At 36.3% G+C, this 16,210-nt stretch overlaps 1 protein-coding gene across 1 annotated transcript in view; it reads left to right on the top strand.

Moving 5' to 3' along the window:
- LOC116129397 (probable inactive purple acid phosphatase 27) overlaps positions 1-16,165 on the top strand; it is a 34,527-nt gene extending 18,362 nt beyond the window's left edge. Inside the window, exons 2-13 of the mRNA XM_031415143.1 lie at positions 10,654-10,796; positions 11,005-11,096; positions 11,628-11,697; positions 11,779-11,901; positions 12,070-12,162; positions 12,604-12,733; positions 12,917-12,998; positions 13,089-13,221; positions 13,980-14,185; positions 14,289-14,414; positions 14,767-15,076; positions 15,533-16,165. Coding sequence (XP_031271003.1) covers positions 10,654-10,796; positions 11,005-11,096; positions 11,628-11,697; positions 11,779-11,901; positions 12,070-12,162; positions 12,604-12,733; positions 12,917-12,998; positions 13,089-13,221; positions 13,980-14,185; positions 14,289-14,414; positions 14,767-15,076; positions 15,533-15,838 — 1,814 coding nt within the window. The 3' untranslated portion in view covers positions 15,839-16,165. The remainder of the gene's footprint in view (positions 1-10,653; positions 10,797-11,004; positions 11,097-11,627; positions 11,698-11,778; positions 11,902-12,069; positions 12,163-12,603; positions 12,734-12,916; positions 12,999-13,088; positions 13,222-13,979; positions 14,186-14,288; positions 14,415-14,766; positions 15,077-15,532) is intronic.
- Positions 16,166-16,210: the final 45 nt, after the last annotated feature.

The following is a 16,210-nucleotide window of genomic DNA, read 5'->3' on the forward strand; positions in this document are numbered from 1 at the left end:
AATGCAAGTGTAGAATTTCATAGCTTGGAAATTTGTTTGGTAATGTGTATAGTATCTCTTTCATTCTCTTTCTACAACATGTAATGTTAAGGTTATTCGATGGGAATCTGTCGAGAAGGGGAAGAAAGGCAAGACACGCAGACCCTATTTTAAAACTTACAACCATACATACCCAAAAATAATTTAAAACATAAAAATAATTTAAAACATTCACCATATGTCATAGGGCTCATGTACTGGGCACCATGCAATATACAAACAAGTATATGGCATACATTTCAAAAAACAATCAATTTTTGAATTGAGTGGGTTTATTCTTAATTACCTTCTTATATGTGGAGAATGATTATTGGCTTTATAGATTATTAAAAACTGTAGTTTGGTCCCTTCGAGAAAAATACAGAATTGGGACAGCAACTTTGTCGCCGCGGCGAAGTTGTTATTTCACCGCGACGAAGTCTGGAAATCCCAAAAATGTACAGTTCGCGTTTTTGCAGTTTTTCATGTAATAACACGTATCCAAATCAAATTGAACGCACAAGCATTCGATCAGGATACCAACCAACCAATATAACATCCATCAACACATTATTAAACCAATTTATCAATAGAATCACTCATTCAAAAGCAGATTTTGCAGATTTAACAAAATAACATGTTATCAACCAAATACATGTTATAAATCATACAATGAACTGTACAATTTGGTACCCATGGCTCTGATACCACTATTAGGAAACGATCAAGTTATGGCAGCGAAAACAAAAACATAAACATCATGGATTGTTCCTTAGAACCAAGATCAGGGCATAAATTTATAGTTTATACAACATATATTAGAATCTGCAGAAAAATCAATTTAAAGTTAAGAAACCATACCCACGTTTGGAGGCTCCTTCAACTTTATCACCGAATGGGTTTCGCTATCGATCCAAAGGTAGGATCGAACCATTGGTAGGCCATACGAAGATAATCCCAATGAACTAAAGAGAGATTTGCTAGATCCTCTTTAGCCTTAAGAATTAAGAACAAAATCAAGATGAAACTTTGATTCAAACAAATGTAAAGTGGCGTGGAAGAGAGGGAAAGGGTTGGGGTTTCTCTCAAAATTGATTGAAATGAAAAATTATATAATTTCACAAAGTATTGCACTTATATAGTGCACACTTTGCCCTATTCCATCATGGAATAAGCTTAGGTACCAACCCAAACAACCCCTATGTCCAAACAGCCCCATTTAGATATTTTTATTATTATTATTATTTCAATTAATATATATATTTCATATATTAACATTTAACAATAACAATAATTCATTTAAATATATGCGAACACATATTTAAACATAATTTCACTTATATAATTTTATTAACAAATTGAATAAAGGCTACGACCTCAGCAAATTTAATTGCACTGTGAAATTACCAAAATACCATTTCGCCTAAAATGATGAAAACGCCCTTCTTATAAACAGGTTCTTAAATTATCTTCTATGTGTGTGACCCGTAGGCTCCTCATCATACTAGTAGTGTGTAGTATCACGATTAACACCAATTAATCGTATCACTACACACAGACCAAGATTGGCCCCTAGCAAGGCATCATGGTTACCCGATAGATTCGAATTCAGCGAAGTAGCTACCTGTCAACGATATGGTTATTGTACAATCCAATCCTTTCATCATTCGTCATCTCGACGAGACCGAGGCATAGAAATAGTGTCAACCTCGGTTACTCTTGATATTATGTATTCAGTTACTAGACCAATGACCTGAATTATAAACTGGATAAAGCAACAACTCAATCCCACTATGGCCACAGTTTTAGTGTCATTGCCATTTACTGAATTGCGCCGTGAGATAACTCCCCCATACCCGAGAGTGATAAATCCTCTGTCTATCCACCATAGTCTTGATACACTTCTTGATGCAGCCAATCACTACGGTATTAACAGCTCTGAATAGATCTGCGTTGGGCTAGTGTCAAACTACACCAATCGATGCACAAGGCGCTCCGGTGATCTCAAGTCTAAGGATCACATGCACCACCATTTGTTAGAGGATTTGTTCCATAGACACTAGGGTTACCATCCATATGGAATCCTCTAGTGGGTCAGTCCAGTGAACTTGCCTACAGCAAGCACCCATGCGTTGCACCAGGTTGTCACCAAACAACCTTGACAAGTGAGATTAGTCACTACCTTTCAACAAGGTCGTTCAACACTATAATAGCCTTATCGTATTATCTGTGCCCTTACTTCAGAATAATAATAGGGCTACGGACGTTTCTAGAATGGCCACCATATGTGCTTATAGGGTTCTCATTATCAAGATTTGAAACACTTGATATGCTCATCACGGTTCTACCATTCTAAGGACATATATCAATACATATAATGATGATTTACGCGATATAGAATAAAATGTCTTTTATTGATCAATGAACATTATTACAAAGAGTCAATTCTACAATAATTGATTGGCTCTAACTCTAACAAGTGTTAGAGAAGAATTGCATGTTAAACTGTTACTTTGATATGGCATTTGTGATAGTAGAAAATGGTAGAATATGTTATGACATACCATTATGCCATAATTAATTTTCAAGGTTGTGTATGTGAACTTGGAAAGAACAACAAAGAATGGGCTTGATCATGCATATATTATGCATATGATTTATATAACCTTGACTTGGTAAATAGAATAGCAAAGAATATGTTAGCAAAGAATGAGAAAAAGAAAGAAAAGAAAATGGCTTGTAGTTTTCTTTTAAGCTAACATGCAAGTACGTATATTTTCTCATTTACTAAAGAATGCAAGTGTAGAATTTCCATAGCTTGGAAATTTGTTTGGTAATGTGTATAGTATCTCTTTCTATTCTCTTTCTACAACATGTAATGTTATAAGGTTATTGCGATGGGGAATCTGTGAGTGACAGAGACGCCCACATGCACGCCGCCATTAGTGAGCAGCCTCAGTAGAGAGATACAACATTTGTGCAGTCCGTTAGTAGTGTATGTGGATAAGGACTGTACCCAACAGAAAATACCTATATGCACGCTGCCATCAGTGAGCAGCCTTAGATCAGCAAAACAGAGTTAGTACAGTCCGTCGGCAGTGCATGTAGATGAGGACTGTACCTAGTATACACTCACACAGCCAGTGTTCCAAATCCATGCCTCAACCTAGTCCAATCGGCAAATCAGAACAGAATAAGAAAGAGAAACAGAAAAGAAAAGAAAGAGATATGGCATAAGAGACAAAAAACAGAAAAGAAAAGAAAGAGATACAACATAAGAGACGGAAAACAGAAAAGAAAAGAAAGTTCTTTTCTCAGGAAAGTTTATTATTCTACATATGTGATATGCTACTTGCATGATTTAACATTACTTATGTGCTCAACAATGTACAGTTTTATTCATTGTTTTTGCACGTTGATAAGTAGCAAATCAGAATATCAGAAAAGAATGCAAAATAGCATAAAAGAATGCAGAATATCAGAATAGAATGCAGCATATCAAAAAAAATCAAAGTGAGAAAAAGAAAGTCAGAATATGAGTAACAGAGGAAAAACAATAGTGTAGTTTGGGTTACTTACTGAGCAATTAGTGCTCACTCTGTTATTTTACTGTTTTCCAGGTACTAGATGATTTACGTGTAAGTAATTGATCTACCATACATAGTGGAAAACAAAAATTCAATCGGTAAATCAATTACCTTTCTTTGCCAAAATCCGAGTATAGATTATACCATTTACATGTTTATAAACAAAAATTTATATAAAGTAAATCCATTCAAGGATTAGAATACCTACGTACGTTTGGAGGCTCCTTCGAATATCTCTGATTTCAGATAAGAACACTGTTCACGATACTGTTCACCATTACTGTTCACGTGATTTTTCGCCAATCGATCCAAAGTAGGATCGCACTCATGAAAGTCCACATGAAGATAATCCGCAGAAACCTTGATTATTTTGCTAGAACAATCAAGGGCTTCAAGAATCAAGAAAGAAGAACAAGAAAAGTTTTCTTCTTGAGAGAGAGAGAGAAATAGGGTGACTATGGTTTTAATTCAATGAATAATTCTCATATGTTTTAATTTTAAGATGCACTTATATAGTGCAACAATTAAAACCCTATTCCACTGAGGAATAACCATGGGCTCTAACCCTAGTTTACCCTTGCAACCAAACACACCCTTTATGGTATTTTAATTAATTAATTATTATTATAATTAAAATAAATTAATATATTATAATATATTAATATTTAATTAATAATAATAATTCATTAAAATTTATACAGAGTTATATTTAAATGTAATCTCATTAATTTAATTTTAATATTAAAATTAAATGCAGGTAACAACCTTAGCAAATTTAATTGCACTGTGAAATTACCAAAATACCATTTCATCCTAAAAGACAAAAATACCCTTCTCACAAATTGATTCTTAAATTATCTTCTAAGTGTGTGACATGTAGGCTCCTTATCATATCGGCAGTGAGTAGTATCGCGATTAACATCAATTAATCGTTTCACTACACACAAACCAAGATTGGCCCCTAGCAAGGCATCATGGCCACCCGATAGATTCGGATTTAGCGAAACCGCAGCCTGTCAATAGTTTGGTTATCGTGCAATCAAATCATTTTATCAACTATTATCTCATCGAGAGTGAGGTACAGAAATAGTGTCAACCTCAGATATCCTCACATGTTTGTATTCGGTTATTGGACCAATGACAGGAATATTAAATTGGATTGAGCACCAACTCAATCCCACTGTGGCCACAGATTTAGTGTTATTGCCATTTACTGAATTACCCAGTGAGATAACTTCTCCCGTACCCAAGAGTGATGAATCATTTTTCAATCCACCATAGTCTCAATACACTTCTCAATGTAGCCAATCACTATCGTATTGATAGCTCTGAATAAAACTACGTTGGGCTAGTGTCAAACTACACCAATCGATGCACAAGGCACTCCGGTGATCTCTAGTCTAAGGATCACGTGCACCACCATCCGTTAAAGGATTTATTCCATAAACATTGGGGTTACCATCCATATGGAATCCTCTCGTGGGTCTGTCCAGTGAACTTGCCTCTAGCAAGCACCCATGCATTGCACCAGGTTGTCGGTAAACAACCTTGACAAGTGAAATCAGTCACTACCTTTCGATAGGGTCGTTCAACACTATGATAGCCTTACCGTATTATCTGTGTCCTTGGTCAAAATAATACTGGGGCTACAGACGTTTCTAGAATGGCCACCATATGTGATCATAGGGTTCTCACTATCAAGATTTGAAACACTTGATACCCTCATCACGGTTCTACCATCCTAAGGATATATATCATTACATACACGATATAGAAGAATATGTCTTTTATTTATAAATAAACATTTATCACAGAGTCCATGTTACAATAATTGATTGGCTCTAGGACACCTACTCTAACAATCTCCCACTTGCATTATAGCCAATCATTCATGTATTTAATACCAAATGACCTTAAGTGTTTTTCATGTTTCTGCTGTGACAGAGGCTTCATCAGTGGATCGACGAGATTGTCATCAGTATGCACTTTACTGATCTGTTCATCTTTCCTCTCAACCATTTCTCTAATGAGATGAAAACTTCTAAGTCACTGATGAGATGAAAACTTCTGAGTATGTGTCTGGACTTCTAGTGAGATCGTGGTTCCTTTGCTTGAGCAATTGCTCCATTGTTGTCACAATAGACATCTATCAGATCAATAATCGTGGAAACCATACCAAGTTCGGTGACGAACTTCTTAATCCAGACTGCCTCCTTGGCCGCATCAGATAATGCAATATAATTAACCTCCATTGTAGAGTTCCCTACAGTGCTTTGCTTAGAGCTCTTCCAGCTGACTACACCCCCATTGAGACAAAATACAAACCCTGATTGCAATCGATAATCATCTTTATCTGTTTGGAAACTAGCATCATTGTATCCTCTTACAGTGAGCTCATCTTCCCCTCCATAAACCAAGAACATGTCCTTAGTCCTCTTCAGGTACTTAAGGATGTTCTTGACAGATATCCAGTGACGTTCACTTGGATCCGATTGATATCTACTACAAGTGCTTAACGTACATGAGACATCAATCCGAATACATAACATGGCATACATGATGGATCCAATTGTTGATGCATATGGGATCCTCTTCATTCTATCTCTCTCATTGTGCATTTTAAAACACATATCCTTAGAGAGATAGACACCATATGACATCGGAAGAAATCTCTTCTTGGATTCTTCCATACTGAATCTCTTCAATACCTTGTCAATGTATGTACTCTGACTTAGGCCAAGCAACCAACGTGATCTATCTTAGTAGGTCTTCATTCCGAGGATGTAGACTGTTTCTCCTAAGTCTTTCATGGAGAAGCACTGGATAACCAAGTCTTTACCGACTGCAAGTTTGGTATATCATTCCCGATCAGAAGTATGTCATCGACATGCAACACTAGGAATGCCACTGCGCTCCCACTCACTTTCTTGTAAACACAAGGCTCATCTTCATTCTTGATAAAACCGAATTCTTTTACAGCTTCATCAAAATGAATGTTCTAGCTCCTTAAAGCTTGCTTGAGTCCATAAATGGATCTCTGCAACTTACATACCTTCTCAGCTTGCCCATCAAGAACGAAACCATTGGGTTGTGTCATATACACATCCTCTTCAAGGTTTCCGTTCAGGAAAGCCGTTTTGACATCCATTTGCCAAATCTCATAATCATTAGTCTGTTTGGTTTATTATTTCATACCCTATTCCCAATCCTATTCTCAAAATATCTGTTTGTTTAATTATTCAGGAAATAATATTATATTATATTTAATTACTTTCCCTTAAGTTTATTAATTTAATTAAACATCCCCAGAAAAAAGTTTAAAAATTAACAAAAACGCCCTCACCCACCCATAGTTGCCAGATTTCGGCAACCACCATCGGTGGTAGTTGAAATCTATCACAACGGCGTACAAACAACTGGAACTGGCCGGTAATTCATCGATATGGCCTTTTTCGGCCAGATCCACAATGGATCTGGCCAGAAAAGGCCAGATATGGCCGTCAGCGACAGCTAAAGAAATGGTTGTCGTTGACAGACAACAATGGCCATATCTTTCGCCGTCAGCCTTTTGCGGTCGTCGACGATGGCCAGATCTAGCCAAAAAAGGTCAGATCTACACACGACCGATTGGTCTACTTCGCAACACCAGATTCCAGCGGTGGTGGCCGGAATTTGGCACTGTGGGTGGCTGGGGGTGTTTTTGTTATTTTACAAAATTTTTATAGATTGGGGTGTTTAGTTAAATTAGCAAACCTAGGGCCTTTTTTTGTTAATTTTTAAATTTTACCTCGTAATAATCACCCTATTCAACTACCCAATATTATTTCCAAAATCCTATCCAAAATAACAAACCAAACGGACCCTATGATATGTAGCAATCACAAGCATAATCCGGATGGATTTAATCATGGCAACCGACGAAAAGGTCTCCTCATAGTCAATACCATGAATTTGTTTGAAACCTTTGGCAACCAGTCGTGCTTTATAAATGTGCACCTTGCCATCCATGTCAATCTTCTTCTTGAAGACCTATTTACACCCTATGGGTTTTACCCATTCAGGTGGTTCCACTAGAGACCATTCTTGGTTCTGGTACATGGAGTCCATCTCAGATTTCATGGCTTCAAGCCATTTAATGGAATTTGGATCCGATATAGCGTCTTCGTAGGTTCTGGGTTCATCGTCCTGATAGACAAGTACGACACCATGTTGAGTCACGAGATAACCGTATCTCTCAGGCTCATGGCGTACTCTCCCAGATCTATGTAACTCCTATGCTACTTGAGGTGGTTCACTTTGATCCACAAGTTGTGGAGTAACCTCCTTCTGATGTTTAACCATTGCTTGTGGCACATCTTCCCGTCCTTCGTCTAGTATATCTTGTGGCTCTAAAACTTCATCGAGTTCTACTTTTCTCCTACTAGTACTTCTTAGAAAAAATTCTTTTTCTAGGAAGACACCAATACGAGCAATAAAAATTTTGCACTCTTTTGGATGGTAGAAATAGTATCATTTGGTTTCTTTAGGATACCCCACAAATATACATTTGTAGGATTTTGGGTCTAGCTTATTCGAAGTCAATTTCTTGACATAAGCTTCGCAACCCCATATCCTTAAATAAGACAAATTGGGCTTTCGCCCATTCCATAGTTCAAATGGAGTCTTGTCTACAGACTTTGACGGCACACGGTTCAAAATGTGAGTTGTAGTCTCTAGGGCATAACCCCGGAATGATGCAGGTAAATCACTACAACTCATCATGGACCTAACCATGTCAAGTAAAGTCATATTCCTCCTTTCAAACACTTTATTGTGTTAATGCTTATGGCTGACACTTATTGCGCACAGAGACACATCTATTAGATAAAGATTTACTTTATTAACCAAGCCAGTTGTCAAGTGCAACAAATAACATTTGAAGAGGTCGTTCAAAAGAGACATTTATGCAACATATCAAACACGAACACCAAACAAGATGGTTCAGAATTTTCAACCATGAAATATTTTAAGTGTTTTCAAGTTGTGAATGACAATTAGAGTTCAAAACATCTCCCGATGACTCAAGACAAGATCAAGCTCAGGTCAGTTGATCTCAGCAAATGATCACATCAGGTCGTCTGTGTTACTCTCAAGTCATAGCTCACGACCTGCATTCAATTCGTAAGTCATGACAGAATTTCGAAAATCAGATCAAGCAACCGACTTTAGATCGTCTGCAACAATGTGATTGTCTCTCAGCTCTCAACTCCAGCTAGCATTTCTAAAGTCAAGACAGTTCGCGGCATAATCATGAATTTCTCAAGATCCAATTCCTTGAATCTCAAGAATTGGGGAGTTTCTGTTATGCCTAAAAAATCAAGGATGACGTAAGCTTACATCAACGTAAGCTTACATCAGCGAGCACCAATCAGAGTTCAAGAATGCTTTATGCCCCCAAGAATCTGTCACGTCGCCCCAAGATAGAGAAAATATAGTTGTCACCAACCCAGTCGACTCAAGTTTTGTCTTAGAATGAATTTGGTTCGCACACCTGTCCAAGCCCCATTTAATTTAAGGATATTCCCTAAGTTATCAATCAATGGAACGCAAGGAAGGATTCACACGGCACCTACCCACTTGCAGACTTGTAATCATTACCTTGAACTAAGCGGCTATAAATAGAGGCCTCCCCCTCACAAAATCGAGATTAGAGCTCTTTGAATTCAACAAAGCAAATAGCAAAGACAACCCACAGGAAAGAGACTGGCTTAATATTCTCTCTGAATACCAAGTTCTTGTAATTTTGTTCACTGTTCACTACCTCTTGTAAACTTAGCTAATCACCAAGAATACTCATATAAAAGATAACAGTGGATGTTGGAATCGCTTTAAGCATCCGAACCACTATAAAAATTCACATTGTCTCCTTTATCTTTAAGTCTTTGCATACTGTTGTGACCTTTAATCAACTCACTCATCTAATCACGTGTAATTTCTAAGACTCTCTTAGCACTTTGCATACGCGAGGTCGTTGATGTCAAAATCATGCATCAACAGTAGTTATATTAGTTCAAAACTTTAGGTTCTAATCAATTTTTATTAATTAAACTTCAAGTTTGTCACTAGTATTTAGAACTTCAAATTCTAAACCGATATATTAAAATTAAAACTCAGAAAATCAAGTTCTGATATCATATAGATTTTTCATCTAATATATAGAACTTCAGGTTCTAGCATAAAAATCAAATTTTAAATCCAGAACTTGAGGTTAATGGTTTAAGATTGATTTTTAACCTTCAGATTCATTTATCATTTCAAATATGTTTACCAAAGCTGCTCGTGTTGATAACATGATATAAAATAGCATAATAATACATGGGAAGGAGTTGAGTTAACAAAATAAAGGTAAGATGGATTCAAGCGAGAGAATTGAGAGATATAGGTTTTAGTTGATAGTATAGGACATAAGCTTTTGATGCAGGGTTTTTATAAGCTACAAACCGCCTCAAACAAGTGAACTAAAACCATTAGATGGGCCAGTTGGCATTAATCTAAAGGGTAGTTTACTAGGGCACGTGTAAATTGCATTTAATAACTTGAAGATGTGTGATGTAAACTTTGTTGAGATATTAATAACATTATCGTTTTCATGATTCATCACATTGATATAAAAGTTTATACTATATTATAAAAATAACCACATAAATGCTTTGAAATTCCAAAACAATCGATAAACAGTTAAACAGAATCTCGGTTCCAACAACCAGAAACGTGCTTCGACACAAACGCAAACTCAGAAGGGTAGTTGTTATTTTCATCATAATGAAGATACAACTCCACTTGTTTTCTTTCTTTTAGTTTTGTTCACGTTACCCAAAGCTCCTTAATTTTGTATTACCAAATTGAAAGGTAAGGCAATTTATTAAAGTCAAACAAGAATGATACTGCGAATCTGAATGATCATCATTCAGTCTTGTTATATATTGGGGTTTGAGTATTAGAGGCTTTGCTATGATGGAAGAGAGGTTCAGATTGGTCTCTATGTTTCTTTTGGTGTTTTTGTGTTTAGTTAGTTGTAATATAAGCTTCAGCTGGGCTCATGTTGATGGATTTGGAGAGCAGCCCCTCTCCAAAATTGCTATTCATAAAGCTGTTCTTGCGCTCCATGACTCTGCTATTGTTAAGGCATACCCGAGTGTTCTTGGTCTAAAGGTAACCATTTTATATATTATGCTCATTTCTTTATTTATTTTTGTTTTGTTCTCTCTTTTGGATAAATGTTGAAGGCAAATACTCCTCGAATGTGTTTCCTTGATGACTCTAATAAGGATGATGTAGTTGTGGTTGATTGAAGTCTTTAAATTTATTAAAAAATTGCAGCCTTCAAGTTGACTTTGTGTTCTCATTTGTATGATTACAGGGGGGGGATACTCAATGGGTAACTGTGAAACTTGTGTCCCCAAATCCATCAGCAGATGATTGGGTTGGAGTCTTTTCTCCGGCAAAATTCAAGTAAGGTCCTTATATTAAGAACTGCTAAAAGTGTGACTCATCAAAAGATAAATAATAAAACTCAATGGGATTAAGTCTCTTAAGACTAGTAATATGTTAATATGGATCTTTTACTTGTTGGATTTGTAATACTTGCATATAGTCTAGCATCCCGGAAATTATGATCCTTCTTAATTTATGATTCGTCAGCCGACTGGAATGAATTGAGAGTGAGAGTAGATAAGAGTTAATGATCAAGGTAAAATATTACGAATTTCATTTTCAAACAATCAAGTTCCATACCCAGTTTGACTCTCATTTTTAAATGTTTGGTATTTGTGTCTCTTGAATATTTGTAAATCTATCTAATTGCAATTGAGACGGATTGATTCATACATTTTACTTCATCTTATTTACTTGGCTTTTTACAAGAAAGATATTTCAATCAACTAATTTTCTTATTATTAATATCTGTCACCAAATTTTGATAACAATATAAATTTCCAATTATTTATGTTTCAGTTGTTAGAAAACGTTTGCTTTGGTATGCAGCTCATCAACATGCCCACCAGTAAATGACCCAAAAGAACAGACACCGTATATATGCGCAGCTCCAATAAAGGTGTGTACATTGCAGTTTGTGGTTTCACATAAAAAGTTAATTATGAAAGAGTCAATTTGATTTTGGATTCTTTTGTTCCAGTACAAGTACGCAAATGATTCAAATGCAAGCTATTCGAAAACAGGCAAAGCTTCTTTGCAGTTTCTGCTTATAAATCAGCGGGCTGATTTTTCCTTTGCATTATTTTCAGGCGGGTTGTCAAATGTGAGTTCACATGTCTCTATGTCCGTTCTTCCTCATCATAGATTTTCTTACATGTGTTAATACATTGCCATGATTCATCTCATATCCTTTATTTCATTCCTCATTTTTATCTTCAGGAAATTTTGTTGTCAGTTTCAAGAGGGTTAATTCTGTTCTTGGGTTTTGCAGCCTAAATTAGTGGCAGTTTCAAATTTCATATCGTTTGCCAACCCTAAAGCACCCCTTTATCCACGCATTGCTAATGGGAAGTTGTGGGATGAAGTAAGTAGGTTTCTATTGATATGAGCTATCATTGTTTTGTGAAGTTTACTTTCATTAATTATTAGTGCTGAAGTAAATTGGTAGTATGTCCCATGCTCACGTCAAGGTTCCTATAATATCTCTCTAAGTTTAGAATTCTTAGTTTATGAAGATCCAAATTTGCTTATTGACTATGTCCTCTGGGAGAAGTTTGTTTTACACATAATCTCTTCTTTTACTTTTGGAAGACGCCAAATGGTGCTTTTAAAGATAATTATTTTCCTGAATCACGTAGTAAGACTTTGCTAAATTAGATCTGTCACTAATAAAAAACTCTATGTTTGAACAAAAATTGTACTGTTGTTAAATTTGCTTTATGGGCAATTGTATATCCTATATGTGGTTCAGCTCAGTGGACATGTAATAGCTATTTATATGGATGCTGTTTTGTATCTTGTGTAGATGACTGTAACCTGGACAAGTGGCTATGGCATCAATGAAGCTGTTCCATTGGTTGAATGGGGTTTGAAGAATGATGTACAAACTCAGTCACCAGCTGGGACATTGACATATTTTCAGAATGACATGTGTGGTAAGTAATATCATAGGCAAAAATTTTAATAGTCCTACAGTCAAGGCTTTCATGCAACTGACTCGCAGTAATCTCCTAGGACTAGCTCTGTACACATTGATGAATAGTAATTTTTCACACGTGTGTTGCATTTTTAAATTACGCTGGCCTGTTGCATAATCTGGTTACCTTGTTACTCTGCAGGTTCACCTGCACGAACGGTTGGCTGGCGTGATCCTGGTTTCATACACACAAGTTTCTTGAAAAAATTGTGGCCTAATTCTGTGTATGCATCTTGAAGATGCATAATCTTTTTATGTATAAATATTGTAGGTTGAAGTGGCATTTATTTATTGTTGCCATGATGGTTTTTCAGGTATACATACAGGATGGGTCATCGCTTACTAAATGGTTCTTATATCTGGAGCAAGTACTATTCATTCACATCTAACCCATATCCTGGACAAGACTCTTTACAGTGTGTCATAATGTTTGGTGACATGGGGAAGGTAGTATTGACAAGCCTCTACAGAGTGACTTGCTTTATTTCTTGTTTTGTGGTTGATATATCAAAATAAAGACAATACTATTATTAACAAATTTATCAAGTGGTTTCTGTTTAGTGGTGAGTTAACTGGCACTTTTTTGTGTATACATGCCCAACAAAGAAAAATTGTTAATGCAGTATCTTTTTCTTTCTTTGTGAGGTCACTTTTTAAAGGGAATTTGTCTTTTTTCAAATTTCCTGCATTTCAAGTATCTATCTTTGTGAGATTTTGGCCTTAAAATCACGTTCCAACTATAGAATACCTTGGTTGTTGGAGCCTGAGGTAGTACTTAGTGGCTAAATAGAGCTTTATTTCTAGTTCATCATTATATAATGGTCAAACCTCAGCACTCCCCTTTTAGGTTTTCATTCTTTCATGAATAGTGTACTCAATCTATCAACACTCTACTTTTTTACATCAACCTGATGGCAGAATATATAGGTACTGACCAGTAACAGTAAATTTCTGTAATTTTTTAATTTTGAACATTGGGGATGACAACATGATTTTCAGCTATCGTCTGTTAATTAATGAATAAAGTAGCATTTGTCTTACTTAGGATGCTTGAGAAGACCTGTTAAGGATTTACTGCTAAGAAGCAACTCAAGAAAGCCCTTTTCTCGCTCCCTTACATTATTACTGCTGTCATTTATTCTTATAAGAAGGACACAGGTTAACTGAGTTACTTAAAGATTTGTGCTTCTTCCAACTTTTTTCAGGCTGAGCGTGATGGTTCAAATGAGTATAGTAATTATCAGCCAGGTTCACTAAACACTACAGACCAACTCATCAGGGACTTGAACAACATCAACATAGTTTTCCATATTGGAGATATTACATATTCAAACGGCTATGTTTCTCAGTGGGATCAGTTCACAGCCCAGGTAGAACCTATTGCATCAACAGTGCCATACATGGTTGGAAGGTTTGTTTTCTTTCATGTGAATCAGCTTCATGTCATTTGAAAATAGATCAAAGCTTTGAGTGACAGCACTGACAAACTATAATGTGTTTGATTTCTTCTGCAGTGGTAATCATGAACGTGATTGGCCAAATTCAGGATCTTTCTATGACACTTCAGATTCAGGTGGTGAATGTGGTGTGCCAGCAGAGACCACGTTTTATGTTCCTGCTGAGAACAGAGCGAAGTTTTGGTAACTAACATACATTTTTCTCATATAATGTAAAAACTAACTATTGGTCATTAGAGACTTAAGCATGAATAGTATTATTGAAATATAATAAAGTAATTCAGCATTTAGTGAGGAAGAAACCCAATATGAGAATAGAATACAAACCTAATATATGTCAAGAATGTTGCTTCCTGTATATTAGCCTCCTTCTACTGCCCCAAGCAACCTATGGCATTGCCCTTAGCCAAAAGCTAAGCTTTCTACCCATTTAGCAGTTCAATTTCTTGTGAGGTGGGAGTTATTTTGCGTTCTGAAGAAAACTTAGTTTTATTTTAGGCACTCCTTTATAATGTTCCACAACTTTGATGGGCAGGTATTCAACTGATTATGGCATGTTTCACTTCTGTATAGCTGATACTGAGCATGACTGGAGGGAGGGATCTGAACAATATAGATTCATCGAGAATTGCCTTGCATCAGCAGACAGACGGAATCAGCCTTGGCTAATCTTTGCTGCTCATCGTGTACTTGGGTATTCCTCTAATGAGTGGTATGGTCAGGAAGGTTCATTTGAAGAGCCCATGGGAAGGGAAAGTTTGCAGAAGCTCTGGCAGAAGTACAAGGTGGACATTGCATTTTATGGCCATGTCCATAATTATGAAAGGTCGTGCCCTATCTATCAGGTATGGACTCTAGCAAAATAAAAATCATTTTTTAACGGTCGAATTTAGATTATATGCTTTGGAAACCATGCAATATCATCAGGGACCATGTTATGAAATATTTTTCCATGAATTACTCTGTAAAACTTGCAAAAAAGTTGATGGCTGCATTTAGTGTAACCCCTAATAATTTCTGTAGTTTGTTGTGCATGCAAGAGCTCTTATTGTGTAGTTATGTATTCTTTAGAGTTAGAAAGGTACAAATTGTATAATTTTAAAATTATGGTCTGGCCAAATACAAAGCTTTGTGCTCGGGTTGTGATAATATAAGTTACATTTTAAAACTTCGAAGTTCCTTGATTAAGTGATGCTGCTTGTTTTATTTTTTTAGGCCTATGGTTTCCCAGGTGTTGAATACCTAGCTTCAGACACTTAATGACATTTCCTTATCATTTGATTTCCATTGTGGTGCTGCAGAATCAATGTGTGAATTCAGAAAAATCTCATTATTCGGGCACAGTTAACGGGACAATCCATGTCGTCGTTGGTGGGGGAGGGAGTCACCTATCAAAGTTCAGCAGCTTGATCCCCAATTGGAGTCTTTACCGGGATTATGATTTTGGATTTGTCAAAATGACGGCATTTAACCATTCTTCTTTGCTATTTGAGTATAAAAAGAGCAGTGACGGCAAGGTTTATGATTCCTTCACCATTTCCAGGGACTACAGAGATGTCTTAGCTTGTGTGCACGATAGCTGTGAATCAACCACTTTGGCATCTTAAATCATCCAAATTTAATTGCAGAAATCTGCTTCCTTTGATGCTTCTATTTATGTCAATTTGTAGCAAGTTGTAAAATTTTCTTAACACAATAAACGAATAAAATATTTTCTCTATCATTCTTGAAAAGTCTAGTCAAAGAGGATTCAATGCTGACAGAGCTCTTGCAAGAAGTATAAAGCAAAGACTTCACTGACTTCAGTACTCAGTTTCTCTTCAAAGGAAACTGGAAGTAGCCGTCACCCCTGCCAAAACTAAATGGAGAATATGCAAGAAACTCTTACAGCTTATTTTAAGTATCAACAAATTTTTCAAGACTCCTCATTTAGACTTACCTTTGAGAACCTACGAGAATAGCAGCTGCTTAGACAACGG

Source organism: Pistacia vera, unplaced genomic scaffold (assembly GCF_008641045.1).
Source record: "Pistacia vera cultivar Batoury unplaced genomic scaffold, PisVer_v2 Contig211, whole genome shotgun sequence".
Lineage (NCBI taxonomy): Eukaryota > Viridiplantae > Streptophyta > Magnoliopsida > Sapindales > Anacardiaceae > Pistacia > Pistacia vera.